This window comes from Galleria mellonella, unplaced genomic scaffold (assembly GCF_026898425.1).
Source record: "Galleria mellonella isolate WM207_F2 unplaced genomic scaffold, CSIRO_AGI_GalMel_v1 utg64, whole genome shotgun sequence".
Classification (NCBI taxonomy): domain Eukaryota; kingdom Metazoa; phylum Arthropoda; class Insecta; order Lepidoptera; family Pyralidae; genus Galleria; species Galleria mellonella.
The window spans coordinates 3,442,441-3,456,576 of NW_026442133.1; the positions used below are offsets into that span (position 1 = coordinate 3,442,441).

The 14,136-nt window shown below is 31.8% G+C and overlaps 1 protein-coding gene across 1 annotated transcript in view; it reads right to left on the reverse strand.

The window, feature by feature from the left end:
- Window positions 1-2,233: 2,233 nt before the first annotated feature.
- Window positions 2,234-14,136, reverse strand: part of LOC113512560 (transmembrane protease serine 9-like) — a 28,367-nt gene continuing 16,464 nt past the window's right edge. Inside the window, exons 8-15 of the mRNA XM_052900111.1 lie at window positions 13,950-13,964; window positions 13,121-13,130; window positions 11,210-11,418; window positions 10,114-10,294; window positions 9,194-9,302; window positions 6,346-6,533; window positions 4,404-4,496; window positions 2,234-3,614 (exon numbers count right to left, since the gene is read on the reverse strand). Coding sequence (XP_052756071.1) covers window positions 3,301-3,614; window positions 4,404-4,496; window positions 6,346-6,533; window positions 9,194-9,302; window positions 10,114-10,294; window positions 11,210-11,418; window positions 13,121-13,130; window positions 13,950-13,964 — 1,119 coding nt within the window. The 3' untranslated portion in view covers window positions 2,234-3,300. The remainder of the gene's footprint in view (window positions 3,615-4,403; window positions 4,497-6,345; window positions 6,534-9,193; window positions 9,303-10,113; window positions 10,295-11,209; window positions 11,419-13,120; window positions 13,131-13,949; window positions 13,965-14,136) is intronic.

Here is a 14,136-nt window from a genome sequence, read left to right on the forward strand (position 1 = left end):
GATGGACGGGCTGAATGCCGTTCTTTGGCCGACAAGATTTAAAAAGCGAAACCGTGTCCAGATTTAGTTTATTTAGACAACTAGAAATTGTACACGAAGTGAAGTGAAATTTTTATCTTTTAAAAATAAATGTAATTTAATGTCAAAAAAACTTAAATTTAGTTTGTGCTTTTTCACACAAACAATCCGTTTTTATATTTGATAGTTTCAGTAATCTTTTTTGCTATCTTTTTATTGAAAAGTTATATAAAAGCTATATGTAATCAATTAACTTAACAACCTTTTTACTATAGCTATTTATTAATTTTTGCCTTATTATTTTGGTATATAATATAAAATATATACTAAAACTGCTTACTTAATTATCCATTAAAAATATTGTCATGATTTATTGTTCTTATAATCACTTGTATTATTTGTATTTTTTATACTATTATTATAACAAGTAAATTCAATATTATTTTTCAAAAAAGATGAGCGGAAACCCTAGCTTATTTCCATAAATAAGGTGTGGGGGCTATCCATATCTCCCATGACATCCGCTGATGCTAGCTACTATTTCAATCCTTTTTATAATAACAGTATTTCCAATATTTTTTGATATTTAATTCTTAGTGTAAGTTTATCTTTAAATGTTGTAAACACGTTATTGGGAATAGTAAGTTTATTTTTTATTATAATAAAATTATAAATAAATTATTCGTAATCAATCACAGTACCTACACGCCTTTTCTCCAATTGTAAACATGTAGATGTAAATCGTAATAAAAACTTGAAGAAAAACATAACAAATGAATCAAGTAAACTCTTTTGTGTATAAAACTATATATTACTGTGCAGGTCATATGGTTTAAACATATTTTTTATATTATTTACCTGTATCTGTATCGATCTATAATTATTTTTAATTATCGGAGGGAGACTATATAAAAGCTTGCTTGGGTTCTATTCGTGTTTCTGTCGTAAAACAGTTGTGATTGCATGGCTGTGCTTCGTTTTGAAGGGTGGGATATAGCAATAGAATTACAAGGTACAGAGGCGTATCTCATTAGTCCTCGGGAACGGTAACGCGTGGGAAGCATCATGAGCAATGCAGTCTACTCTGTTATGTCCATGATACTGTTCATGTACCTATATAGGCGACGGTAAACACTTTCCATCAAATAGGCCATCAGCTTGTTTGCCATTCTGAGTTACATATAAAAATTAATTACCATATTTTTTAATGAAAATAATTTTCATATTAAATTACTGTATATTACACATCATCATCATTTTTATCTCAGTTATTATCCGTTCACTGCTGAACATAGGCCTCCCCTTATAGACAACCGTAAGGAACGATCCTAAGCACCTGCATCCACTAAATACTTAGTATTATATTGTCCCAAAATTTGTCGAGTTTCTTGATTAAAATTCTAAATGAGTTAAACCGGTGAAAATTATTTCAATTCTCATGTACGAGTATTTTTCAGGGAAAAAGACCACGCGGACGATCGCCTGATCAAAACTGTCGAGAGCTGCCCTGCGAGAAGCTGAAGACCGTGTAAAATGGAATAACATAAACCTTTCAAGGACACGACCTTCAGTAATGAAGAGGACGAAGAGTACGAGTATTTTTCAACCGACTTCAGAAAGAAGTTGATTCTAAATGGGTTGCAAATTATTATGTTCGTTATCTCATAACTCCGTCAGTTCTAAACCGATTTAGAAAAAGCTTTTTTTACTTACAAAAATATACTTACAGACTGGTCTTACAGAGATTTTATCAAAATCAGTTCAGTAGTTTAGTTTTTAAATCAAAATAAATAAAATATTTTCTTACAATTGTAGTTGGTTTTATTTTGTGGGACGCAATTTCTATGTTACTTCAACTTCCGTGGTAGAAATCGAGGGTCACGAAAGACTCGTACGATATGATGCAATGACTATGCACCAATTAGTCATTATTAATTAAAGTCACGGCCATGTGGATCCAGCATAGAATAGGCCACCCCTTCCTTTCTCGTGAGTGTCGTAAGAGCCGACTAAGGGAGGAAGAGGGATGGGCAGTAGCGTCCCTCTTAAACATTTTCAAAGCCTGACTGCGGTTGCTAAAATCTGCCTACCAAGCGTGGCAACTACTGGCAAAACATCGCAAGGGAGGCTTATGTTCAGCAGTGGACAATTAAAGGCTGATACGATGAATTAAAGTCATAGCGAGATTATAAATTTGGGGCAATAAAACAATACATACGAATAATATGTTTTCTTACTTTTATATAATAAATAAAATGTCATAAAAAGTATAATAGAATTAAATTTTATTAGCTATTTATTGAATATATATAATTTTTATATATTTTACTAATATCACAAGTGATAGTTGAAAGAGTACTATTTACATAATATATATTTTTAGTATATTCATGTATTTAAAAATGTGTCATCAGGTTTCTATTGGTTAAAAGTATTTTAGACTACTTCTGCTCTGGCATAAAGAAAATAAACAAGTCAATTGTGTTAATGTATGAAAAGTTATGACTTTTTGCCTGGAATTTAATGAGATATTTTTTATAAATAACGAAACATAATTGCATTAGATATTATTCAGCTCTTTGGCAATTACGATCGGGAGAAAGAAAAATTACTGTTTTAAAACTTACGTCAGCATTTAAATGGTTTTGAAAGTGTAGAATTAAAAAATAATATTAAATTATTAACCTTAATATTACCAGAAGGGTATCAGATATATAGACATATAGTTTTAACCAGAAAACTAATTGACTATAATAATTCCCATTAAAATATTATTCTCTTATTCTCTAATAATTAACCAATAAATTATTTTAAAAATATGTTCATATTATATTTAAGAAACGACTTCTTATACATTTTTTCAGTTTATTTATTCTAGTAACACATGAGACTAGTGGTAATTCAGTTATTTAAATAATTCAATATTATTAATAATAAAATTATGTTCATTTTATTATTTTTCATGTAAAGACTTTTTGCCTAAAGTACAATGAATTGATAACAACAAAATTTAAAAAAAATAAAAAAGGAACTCTCTTAAATAATTAAGAATGTGAGTAATCTTACTAGTTAATTATTCAAAAACAAAAATATTACATTTTCATATTTTTAAATAATTATGACATTACTTATTCCAGAAACAATGTTATATTTTATTTTATAAAATTAACTTAAATGATAACTTTTCCATATTATTTACATTTAATCTATGTACACTATTTTTAATATAAATTCTTGACTTCTCGAGGTTTGTTTTTAAATTCTAGTTATTTTTATTCTTAACTATACATTTGTAGATCTGATTTTCGATCGTATCCAATCGTTGTATGCAGCGACAGACGTGTATACACCGGGCCATCCTTCTCTTCCACAACCGTACCCGAATGAGACCACCCCAACTGCCTCCCAAGTACCCCCGGGTAACTTCCTCATCAATGGGCCACCGGAATCACCTCGGCATGCGTCCTGCCTATAGGATCCACCAGCACAGATCTGCTTTTCAACTAACTCAGCACCAAGAGTTCTGTATTTGTTGACGCATTCGTTTTTATTGTATATTGGCAAGTTTAGTTTTAGTTTGATCGGGCTGTTGATACCTGAAAATTTAATTTAGTATGTTTGTATGTTTATTTACACGAGTACATCTACTAAGCAACTATAGTGTATTGTCCATGGCGATATTCATATCTGTAGGCGACAGTGGCCATTTTCCATCAGGTGAACCATCAGATTCTTTGCTATTCTAATGATTTAAAAAAATTATATATATTGGAAGAATAATAAACTGCCACCACTGGCCTCAAACGCTTTCTGTTTTTACCTAACGGTAACCTGGAAGATAATGGCATACGGCATTTGTACAAATTTTATAGTGTAATAAAGAATATATAAATGTATAAATAATAGCAACATTTTGACAACATTGGATAGTCCAAGAAAAAAGTTAATTCATCTCCACCGGTTTTTAAGTGCATGATGTTATTTCTCTAATTTTTACAAAATAAAATCACGTATTATTCGATTCCTTCCTTACGGAGACATTTTTTTTATTAAAATGTTTTTTAATACTTTTTTCTTTACAGAAGTACCGCAAAGAGATTAAATCTATATTTTGGATCGTAACAGTCTTTTAAACAATAGTAAATATAGCCAAACATAGTCATGTTATATTTGAAGTTACCTATATATTATACTTGTAGTATACTACCATATAGTTGAGGTATCCTAAAACAGTAGTCATTTACGTGCATTCCACATCCATTTTACATGCAATTTCCCGCGCCACCAGAATAACAAATAGAGTAGCCACAAGCGATCGAAATTGATTTGAAATTCTACGAAACACCGTATCAAACCGGACTTGCATGTTTGAATCAATACGTTACCTTCTAAGGTTTTCCCCCAGCCGGCTACGTACACCTCGTATCCATCGCCTAGCCGCGAATTACCGTCCGCCAAACATACTGGTTTAACGTAATCTGTAACATTATATGCAATTTGTATAAAAGTTTTTCTACATATATGTATGTCTAATAGGTTTTTGTCCGCTACTTCGTACTGTTGGATTTCGGAAGTAGGAAAATAAATGAAATAAATCACTTGTAGATGACGTATCAGATAATTTTATCTATATTTTATATTTTTCTATATTTTAGTTATATCTGCAGGAACAAAACGGTAGAAATCGCATCCAATTTAGTGCAGTAGTTTTTGCGTGATAACAGAACAAATATACGTACAGACAGACAAAAATTCTTAATATTATAAGACCTTATTATTTATATTTATTATTTATATTAATTTTTCCTAAATAACTTTCATGTACAAACATTATAATAATGACAAACCTCTCATGGGTTTTTACTAATGGATGAAAATAGAATAGTAATCCCCATTTAAAGATGGTAGACTATGATGAAAGGACAGGCCAGTTGAATCATCGTAACAAAATCATTAAGAATAAACCATGATGGTTTCCAGGGGAGCCGCGTGGAGCGTCTGACAGAATGTATTGTTAACAATGGGGCTGCTAGTCCCCATTCTGTTTGTCGCCTAATTTAAATATATAGATTTTTCTAACTAATACTCGTAATCTCGTGTCATTTGTATTTACCTCTTTTATCTCTTTGTGACCCAATACATTAAGATAATCTTTATTCTAATTATTATATGACACGTGTCATTAACAATGTAATTATTATCGTCGCGGTCGAGTTTTATTGTCATCATTAGTATAGTGCTTGTTTATTTTATAATATACTAGTTTTTAGGCACTTCATCTGCTTGAATGCGGGAATATTCATAGACCGAGATTGAAAGAAGCCTATGTCATTCTATATCGCATATTGGAACTGTATATCAAATATAATGATTGGTAAAGGGAAGGAATTGTTAGTAATGCGAACCATCAGTCCTATTGCTAGCAATACACCCTGTCAGGTCGATCTCCACGTGGTCTCTCCTGGAAACTAACTAAAATATTAAATAATTGGTTGGGAAAAGGAATTGTTAGTAATGGGGTATGAAACTCCCATTGCTAGCAATATACTCTATTAAGTCAATTTCCACGCGGTTCCCCCTGAATTAAATTGGTTAATTCTCGTGGAATTCGTTTTAATGAGCTAACTGGCCTGCTTTCATTCTCACCTATCACTAGCGTCCTGCCAGCGTATACCGATAGCGCACGCGTGATTACCATTCTATTATAAACAAACTAATTTTCACATTTGTGATATTAGTTAGTTATTATAAAATAAGTTAATCTATGAAAAAATAATTCTGAGCTTCCAAGTGAAGCACTCACATTGTAATCAAACTGTGAACGTGATGTAGGTATATATACCTGTAAATTGTAAGATCGTGTCTTAGCGGTCAATCGACAAGTCATAATATTGTATATACGTATATAAATATAAGTCATCATTAAGTAGAAGCGAGCTGTCGTACAAGTAATCAATCATCTCAATTTAATTATATTGGGGCATTCTTATTTATTTAGTCTATGATTATTGTAATTAAAGCGAGTCGAATAATTGGATATTAGCTATTTATTTTTATTGTCTTATGTTATCCACACAGATCTCCTATAACATTGACTGCCACAAAATAGTCTTGAACCATCCACATCCATTTTTCATACAATACATTTGAAATCAATACTCTCCCCAAATAGGTGGTGATTCTACGTTGGGTTTACTAATAATATTAAAATATAAGTCTAAATGACAGGAAAATTAAACTATTACATAATTACATAAAAATATCCAACACTTGAATACTTAAGGAAGCAATTAAAATACTTGTAAGTGGTTATAACATAATACTTACAAGAATATTTCGCTCTTCTAGCAAGTCGCACAAGTCCAACGTCGTCTCTTCTATTTATATTCCCATCGATATATCCTGGATGAGGATATGTTGATAGCACGGGTATTTCTTGCGGAGGATCAGCACATTCTCCATCGCTACAGTCTACGTCCGTTTGGGTGTCGTATTCCCCTAAACGTACGGTCACTCTAAAAAATAAACTCAATATTAAACTACTATGTAGGTAACTATGTAGATATTATGAAAATGTAATAATTGTTCGTGTTTTAAAGAGAGACATACACACACACACACACACACACACACACACACACAGAGAGAGAGAGAGAGAGAGAGAGAGAGAGAGAGAAAGAGGAAAAGAGAAAGAAATTACTGGGGCGTCACTATTCATTCTTATAACCGACTTTCAAAAAACACGTTTATGCTCACTATTATACTTTATCTGAGCAGTTGGTAAGCACTATCTATTATTCTTATCTCCGTGTATAATGTAGTATATCTTATATATGTGTAAGTATATTTGTTATTTATATATATTTATTTGTTTGTATATGTACATTTTAGTATGTATGTATATAAATTTTTATTAGTACCGCATTCGAATGGTTGACTGGGAGAGAATGCTTTTAGCATTAAGCCTGCCTATACACATATATGTACTAATAAATAAATAAAAATAAATATTCATGTTTATACGCGACAGTTACTACTTTCCATCACGCGAGTAGTCAACTTGCTTGCCAATCTCATAATCCTTGTTGCATTAAAATATTTTTTACATAAATATACTTTGTTGCCTGTCTGTTTACTCCTGCCAGAGATTTGGTATTAAGATTGATGTTTGTCTGTTCAAATGATGATCGATTTATGCATAAATGAAATTGGACACGACAATTAGTTTTGCTCTGAATGAATATTATTATCCAAATCTCAGATTTTTTTAACGAACTATATATAATAATCTTTATCGTTATTTTTTTATGACTCTACTACTGAGTTCGGGACGTTGTTATCTGCTAAGAAGAACCCGAATAAAAAAACTCAATAGTCATTTTAATCATTTTCAATTTATTATGTACACGATAATTTTATATTTGTTTGGGTACTATGACTGTAATTAGCATTAATTTATATTTATATACCATATATTATTAAATGGCAAATAAACAAGCAAACATGTGAAAACCAATCCCTACAAGCAGAAACCGTTCATGAGTATGACGAACGAGTCAGCCATCAATGCACAGGAAAATCAACGATCCGGCTCATTATGCCATATCACAATTCGTTGTTTAATATTTATTTACGTAGTTACGTCACAAATGTTAGAACAAAAAAGTCTTCTTAAAATCGAATTGTTGTTTTAAACGACATTAGCACTATTGGTGACGTCATGCTATGTCCTTACAGCTTGTGTTTGCGGGCTATACGGTAGTGAACGAACTCGATGACTTTTTAGAATAAAATTATCACGTCACGTAAGCATGTACGAGTATAATCATCTGCATATTATATATAATCTATCTATAGATATATCTAATATAAACTTCCTTAGGTTATCACGTATGACGATAATGATATCAGTGGTTTACTGTCCACTGCTGAACATAGGCCTCTCCCTTGGTGGACTTTACCAGAGGGAGACTTTGTACAAAAGTCAAGCTGTCCCATTCGTGTTTCAACCGTAAAGCAGTTGTGTTTGCATGGCTGTGTTTCGGTTTGAAGGGTGGGATATGGCGTGAATTTACTGGGTACGGAGGAATGACACCTGAGTCCTCAGGAATGGCAACGCATAGGGGGTGTCATAGGACGAAACAGTATACTCTGTTATGTCCATGGTATTGCTCATGTCTACAGGCGACGGTTACCACTTTCCATCAAGTAGGCCGTCAGCTTGTTTGCCATTCTATGTTGTATAAAAAAAAAATGTTGCTACGCTTGACAGGCAAATTGGCAACCACAGACCATCTCTTGACCTTTATTCCGTCGCCTAATAGTATCCACGAGAAAGGAGGTTCTACGGGTCCACATGCCAATATCACGTATATGCTTTGATAATAAAAAAGTAAAAATATAAATTAAAAACTAAGAACAATTAAAATGTCTGGACTTCCTTGTTTAGACATATTTTTACTTGTATATGATAAGCTTTTGTGTGCTCTAGCATAGAATGGGTCAACCCTTCCTTTCCCGTAGGTGTCGTAAGAGGAGATTAAGGGACGGCGAGAAATGACCAGCAGCGACCCTCTTAAAACATGTTTAAAAGCCTAATGCGCCAACCTTTGTACATAGTAATTTACTGGTCTTTATCTCTCTCGACTGAAATAATAATAAAAAATATGATAAGTATGCCCCGCTTATACATTATTATATGCTTAATAAATATATGCACGCCAATTTATCTTCCAAGATGTGCTAATATCGTATTGGAATATTTGGGGAAATTAGGACTATTCTCCTGTAGTGAACTCAGGCTAATTAAAAGTGTTAATGCTTCACATCAATACATTTCACTATTATTTCCAATACTTATATTTCTTAAAATTATTTATTAATATCGCGTATTTGTCATATCAGTTAGAAGTCTATAATTCTATAGTATTTATTTCCGTAATTACTAAACATTTATATCTGTATTTACACTCGGATAAAAAGCTATCTAAAATATAATTTTATTTTTTATAACTCAGAGGGCAAATGAGCATGCGGCTCACCTGATAGTAAGTGACAACCGCCGCCCATGAGCACCCAAAATACCAGAGGCACAGAAGTTTGCTGCCGGTTTTTTTTCTTTAAATTAAGAATTGATTACACTTAGCAGTAAGAAATATTATTTAAAATTACTTACAGATGCCCTAATTCCCTTTCAATAGCGCCTGTGATGCAATGTGCGGCTGTTAACACGTATCTATGGTTGATTAGGACGCCACCACACTGATACGATATTCTTCCTTTGTCTATAAAAAAATGCACATATATACTCGTATATCGCTATAAAGAATGATAAAGAAATAATAAAAGAAAATATTTATCATTATTATTATGTCAGCCGTTAACTGCCCACTGCTAGTCGTAAACAAAGGCGTCTCCCATAAGGGGGTGTTGGAAGTAGTTGCTACGCTTGGCAAGCGTGTTGGCAACCGCAGTTAGGTTTTGGTTATGTTTTAAAAGGGATGCTGCTGCCTATCCCTTGACCAAGTTTCCTTAGCACCTCTTACGACACCCATGGGAAAGGAAAGGGAAAAACAATATAAGAAAATTGTGAATTAATAAATGAGCACTATAATTCTATTCAATTTATTTAATGGTATATTAAGTAAGAATTAAACTAACTTGATTTAATGACCATTTAATAACTTTAAGTTTATATCTTATTTCTTGACATCTTAATGTCTCAACCAGTCACAAGATTTAGTATACCTACACATACTAATTGAGACGGAGAAGAACTTAGACTAATGATCCTGGTCAATTAACGTATCCCAGTTTAACAAATGAAATCCTGACAAAAAAAAAATAAGTAAACAAATAATAAAACCAAATTGATTGTTAATTTTAATAATTAAATAAATTGTACAAAAAAACATCAATGATTCATATAAATAACATTTTATATGCTAAATGTTTAGGTAATGGTTGTCGTAAAATATCTTTGTTTAACATTATGTAACTACATAATTGTATTATCTGGGCTTTGTCAGTGTCAATAGTTTTTTACAAATTAAATGTAATTTAAATTTAAAAATATATAGGTATATAAAGACTTACGAGTTCGGTAACCCAACAATGCCATCCACGGGAATTCATCCAAATCTGTAATTTGTCCTCCGTATATTCTATCGCCATTATTATCAATTCCACAATTGTTTCTTGGTGCTGGCGATGAGTCTTCATCGTACACTGGATCGATTTCGGCAGAATTTGACTGCGTCGTAATACGTTGTCTTTGCTGAAATAAACATTTATTATAAGGGAAAGGTTGCAACAATCGAATATCTAAATACGATATTAGAAAAAAAAATAGTTGTAGATGTTTTTAGTAAGCTGATTAATGTTAAAGAGTATCATGTGCTATACAGTATACTTCATTATGCCTATGCCTATAGCTTGTTTGCCATTTTAAATTACATAAGAAAAAGAAGCTTACGTGTAGTCACAAAATAAAAACAACCCGAAGACTGTATTAATTAGATCTGTGTATCTTCGACTTGACCTGCCAAACTTTAATTGGACTTAGACCATTAAGCCCTCCTAGTTTTTTTGATGGTCGGTAAAAAGAGATACTCAAATAAGATACTAAAAATTATAAAAATAGTGTTTATAAAAATATACAGTAGAATCTGGGGCATTCCATATAATCGAAAAGCCGAGTAATTGATTTCAAAGTGAAATAAGCAATAATTAAATTTAACGTATTAAATCACATCTTTTCATTGCAGCCAAATCCCTGATGCGCTATAGTTGTAATAACTGTATGGGATTCGATTTGTCCTGTCTTGTCCGGATAATCGAGATTCTACTGTATTAAAAAATTGGTAATACAATCTTGACATAATATGGTTGTTCTATATTATGGAAGTTGTTTATTAAAAAAAAAAAATCATTAAATTCGTGAAAAATTATTATTGTTCAATATATCACATTGAATGTGAATAATAAAATTTAATTTTTATTTCGCGCATTATTTGAGTGTGGATATATTCAATTAGAATAAAAACTGTACAAAAATGATAACATGTATTTTTTTAATCAAAATCTTACTGTATATTAATGAAAATTATTTCATTAATATACAGTAAGTAAGTAAAAGCATTAGCTATAAAAAATTATACTAAAAATTTACACCTATTTATTATTCTCTCACCGTAGTAGTAGAAGTTTCATCTCTCTGCCCGAGTGGTCCACAACAAACTCTCGGCGTGTAACCCTCGAAACCGCATTGTGATTGCTTCAAGAATCTTATGACGTTACTCGGCAACGGCCGCAGTTCAAACGCAGACAGGAGTTGAGGGCAGTCATATAGAGAGATGCACTGACTAGTTGCACCTAGTGGCGTGACGCAATCAATTGAAACTGAAAAAAAAAAATTGAATATATATACTTTTCTAAAAAAAAAAAAAAAACGACATGGGACGTTTACATTAGATAAAGAGAAAAGGCATAGTGTACAATATGATGAGCCATGAATAGGCTCAATTTACGTAAATCTAACAACTCCATTGCTAGCAGTATTCCCTGTTAGATCCATCTCCAAACAGTTCCTTCTGGAAACCTTCGTAGTTAATTCTTAGCGAATTCGTCACAACCATTCATTACAGATATTTTAAAGATCTCATGATTTAGATTTCATTAATCAATTTCACTTAAGTCTTAACAAATATACCAACACATTAAACTTTTCCCAATATAAAAATAATAATATTTTTTAAGAATGAGATTAAGATTTACATTATAAGATAATGGATTCAATCTCTAAAGTTAATAAAATATCTCCAAAGTGGTATTAGCTTTATAGCAACGTACGCTCAATGCTATGTAATATAAAACTATAAAACCATTTTAAAGTAGTAGTATTTCCAAAACATGACATCGAAATATTTAAGAACGCTTGTTTGCCCTCTATGTTATAAAAAAATTATCTTAGTATTGTAATTTTAGCATCACACTGTTCTCTCTTTTCATTAAGAGTATAATATCTCTTAATGAAAAGTATAGTACATTTCTTGTCGATGTAACTAATTTATACATTCTATTCCAGGAAATATTTTAGACCTTCCTATATGACATAACACCTAATAGTCTCTTTATACATAGTATGCTCTCTAAAAATCGCCATGTCATATAAGGTAGCTCAGCATTTTGCCTCTTCTATTCTGTATTATTTTTATTAATGCTCTTTTCTCGTTCACTCTTTTCGTCTTTTCAAGACATTCTCCTTTGTTACTTTTTCTGGACAGCTTTTCTTTTCCATTCTCGTTCATGCCCACATTTAAAATGCCTCAAGCATCTTTATTTCTTTTTGCGTCATTGCCCATGTTTCATCTATTTCCATTTTCAGCATAAAGGCTGCAATTTTAACAGACATCTAAATCTAGCTTACGGATACTTTAGTAACTAAGTATATTTTAGTGTGAGCTGGTCTAAATAAATTTCATAAAAGTTAATTTTAATAATTAAATTTGGTAAGCATTTGAGAATCCACGGAGTCTTAAAATCACTCATTGTTGATGTTTTGGTTTGAAATTTGTTTATCGTGAGTTAGGATTTGAAACGCTTATTTGCGAGCACATGATTTTAATAATACCAAATTAAATATTAACATCTTATAAAGGATTTGAAGAATATAATTATTGAATCATGTTGCAGAAAAAAATGTTGCCTGGACGTGGTAAAAACCAAATGAATACGGGCCAAGCCGGAACTATAAGAGTAAAGAATTTATTCTTACAGATGTATTCATTATTTGTTATAGTGTAGTTGATATAATTAAGGTTGTAATATAGTCTATTTCAATAGAATTAAATTATAATGTAACTATGTATATAAAATGATGATGATAATGATGAAATTTAGTAAAAGTTATCATATAAACATTTTATAAAAAAACTATTAATGTTGTTTGTTTACATTTTTATTAAATTCAATTGAAGTCAAATATAGAACTCAGTTTAAGACTATTGTGGTGCAGTAGTAGATACGATGTATAGCGTATTTGGCTATTGTTGATCATCGTCATTTTAGCCGTTAACTGTATCCAGCTGAATATAGGCTTTACACATAGACTGCTGTAAGGGACGGCCCCAAGACACCTGCATCCACTGACTTCCATTTACGTCGTTACTGAAGTATGAATTTAGGGGGGTCATCTTACACTGCGTTAGTCTGTACGGAGACAGGGTTCTTTGAGCTATCTGACCAGCCCATTGCCACTTCAGTTTACTTATCCTTCGGGCTATGTCGGTCATATTGGCTCTTTTGCGAATATCTTCATTTTGGATTCTATCACGCAAAGAATCTTCAAACATAGCCTGCATACGACCAACCTTGTAAGAGCATGTTTCGGTTCCGTAGGTCATCAGTGGTAACACGCACTAGTTAAAGACTTTCGTTTTTAAAGTCTGAAGTTTTTAGATGAGACGGTGTGGCGTAGTTTTTTGAACGCTACCCAGTCGAGTTAGATTCGTCGGTTGACCTCTCGGCTACCGTTACTTGGGTTAAAAAGTTTTGGTAACGGTATTTTTGAAAAAGTTGATATAAACTCATAATCTATCGGAGTAAGTATACTACTGGGCCATGTATACATACATACTAAAATATATGATTTATTTGTACATTTATTTATAACTGTATTTAAACTTATTTACCGTAAGCATGAAGATAATATGACAAACAATTGAGTTATCAATCTGCTAATATCACAACAATTTGTATTACAACGGACACGCCATTTTCATCTCTAAGTAAATACAATTAAGTATGTTTATACTATACATGCAATGAATACGTAATGTTCTATTACATTAAAAGTCACTCATCACTAATGTCAAGGACAAGTAATAAATACTTACTTATATAACTCGTACCTAAATATTAATAATAATAACTACCACTGGACATAGCTGCAATGGCATAATGCCATTTAGTCACAAATTAAGCAGACACATCCTTAAATATTATTTTTAAAATGCATATACATTATATACTCGTATAGGAAACACCTAGACAGACATACTTAAATATGCAAATGTTTGTATTGTGCGGGGATCGAACTTGCGACCTTTGGAAGGTGAG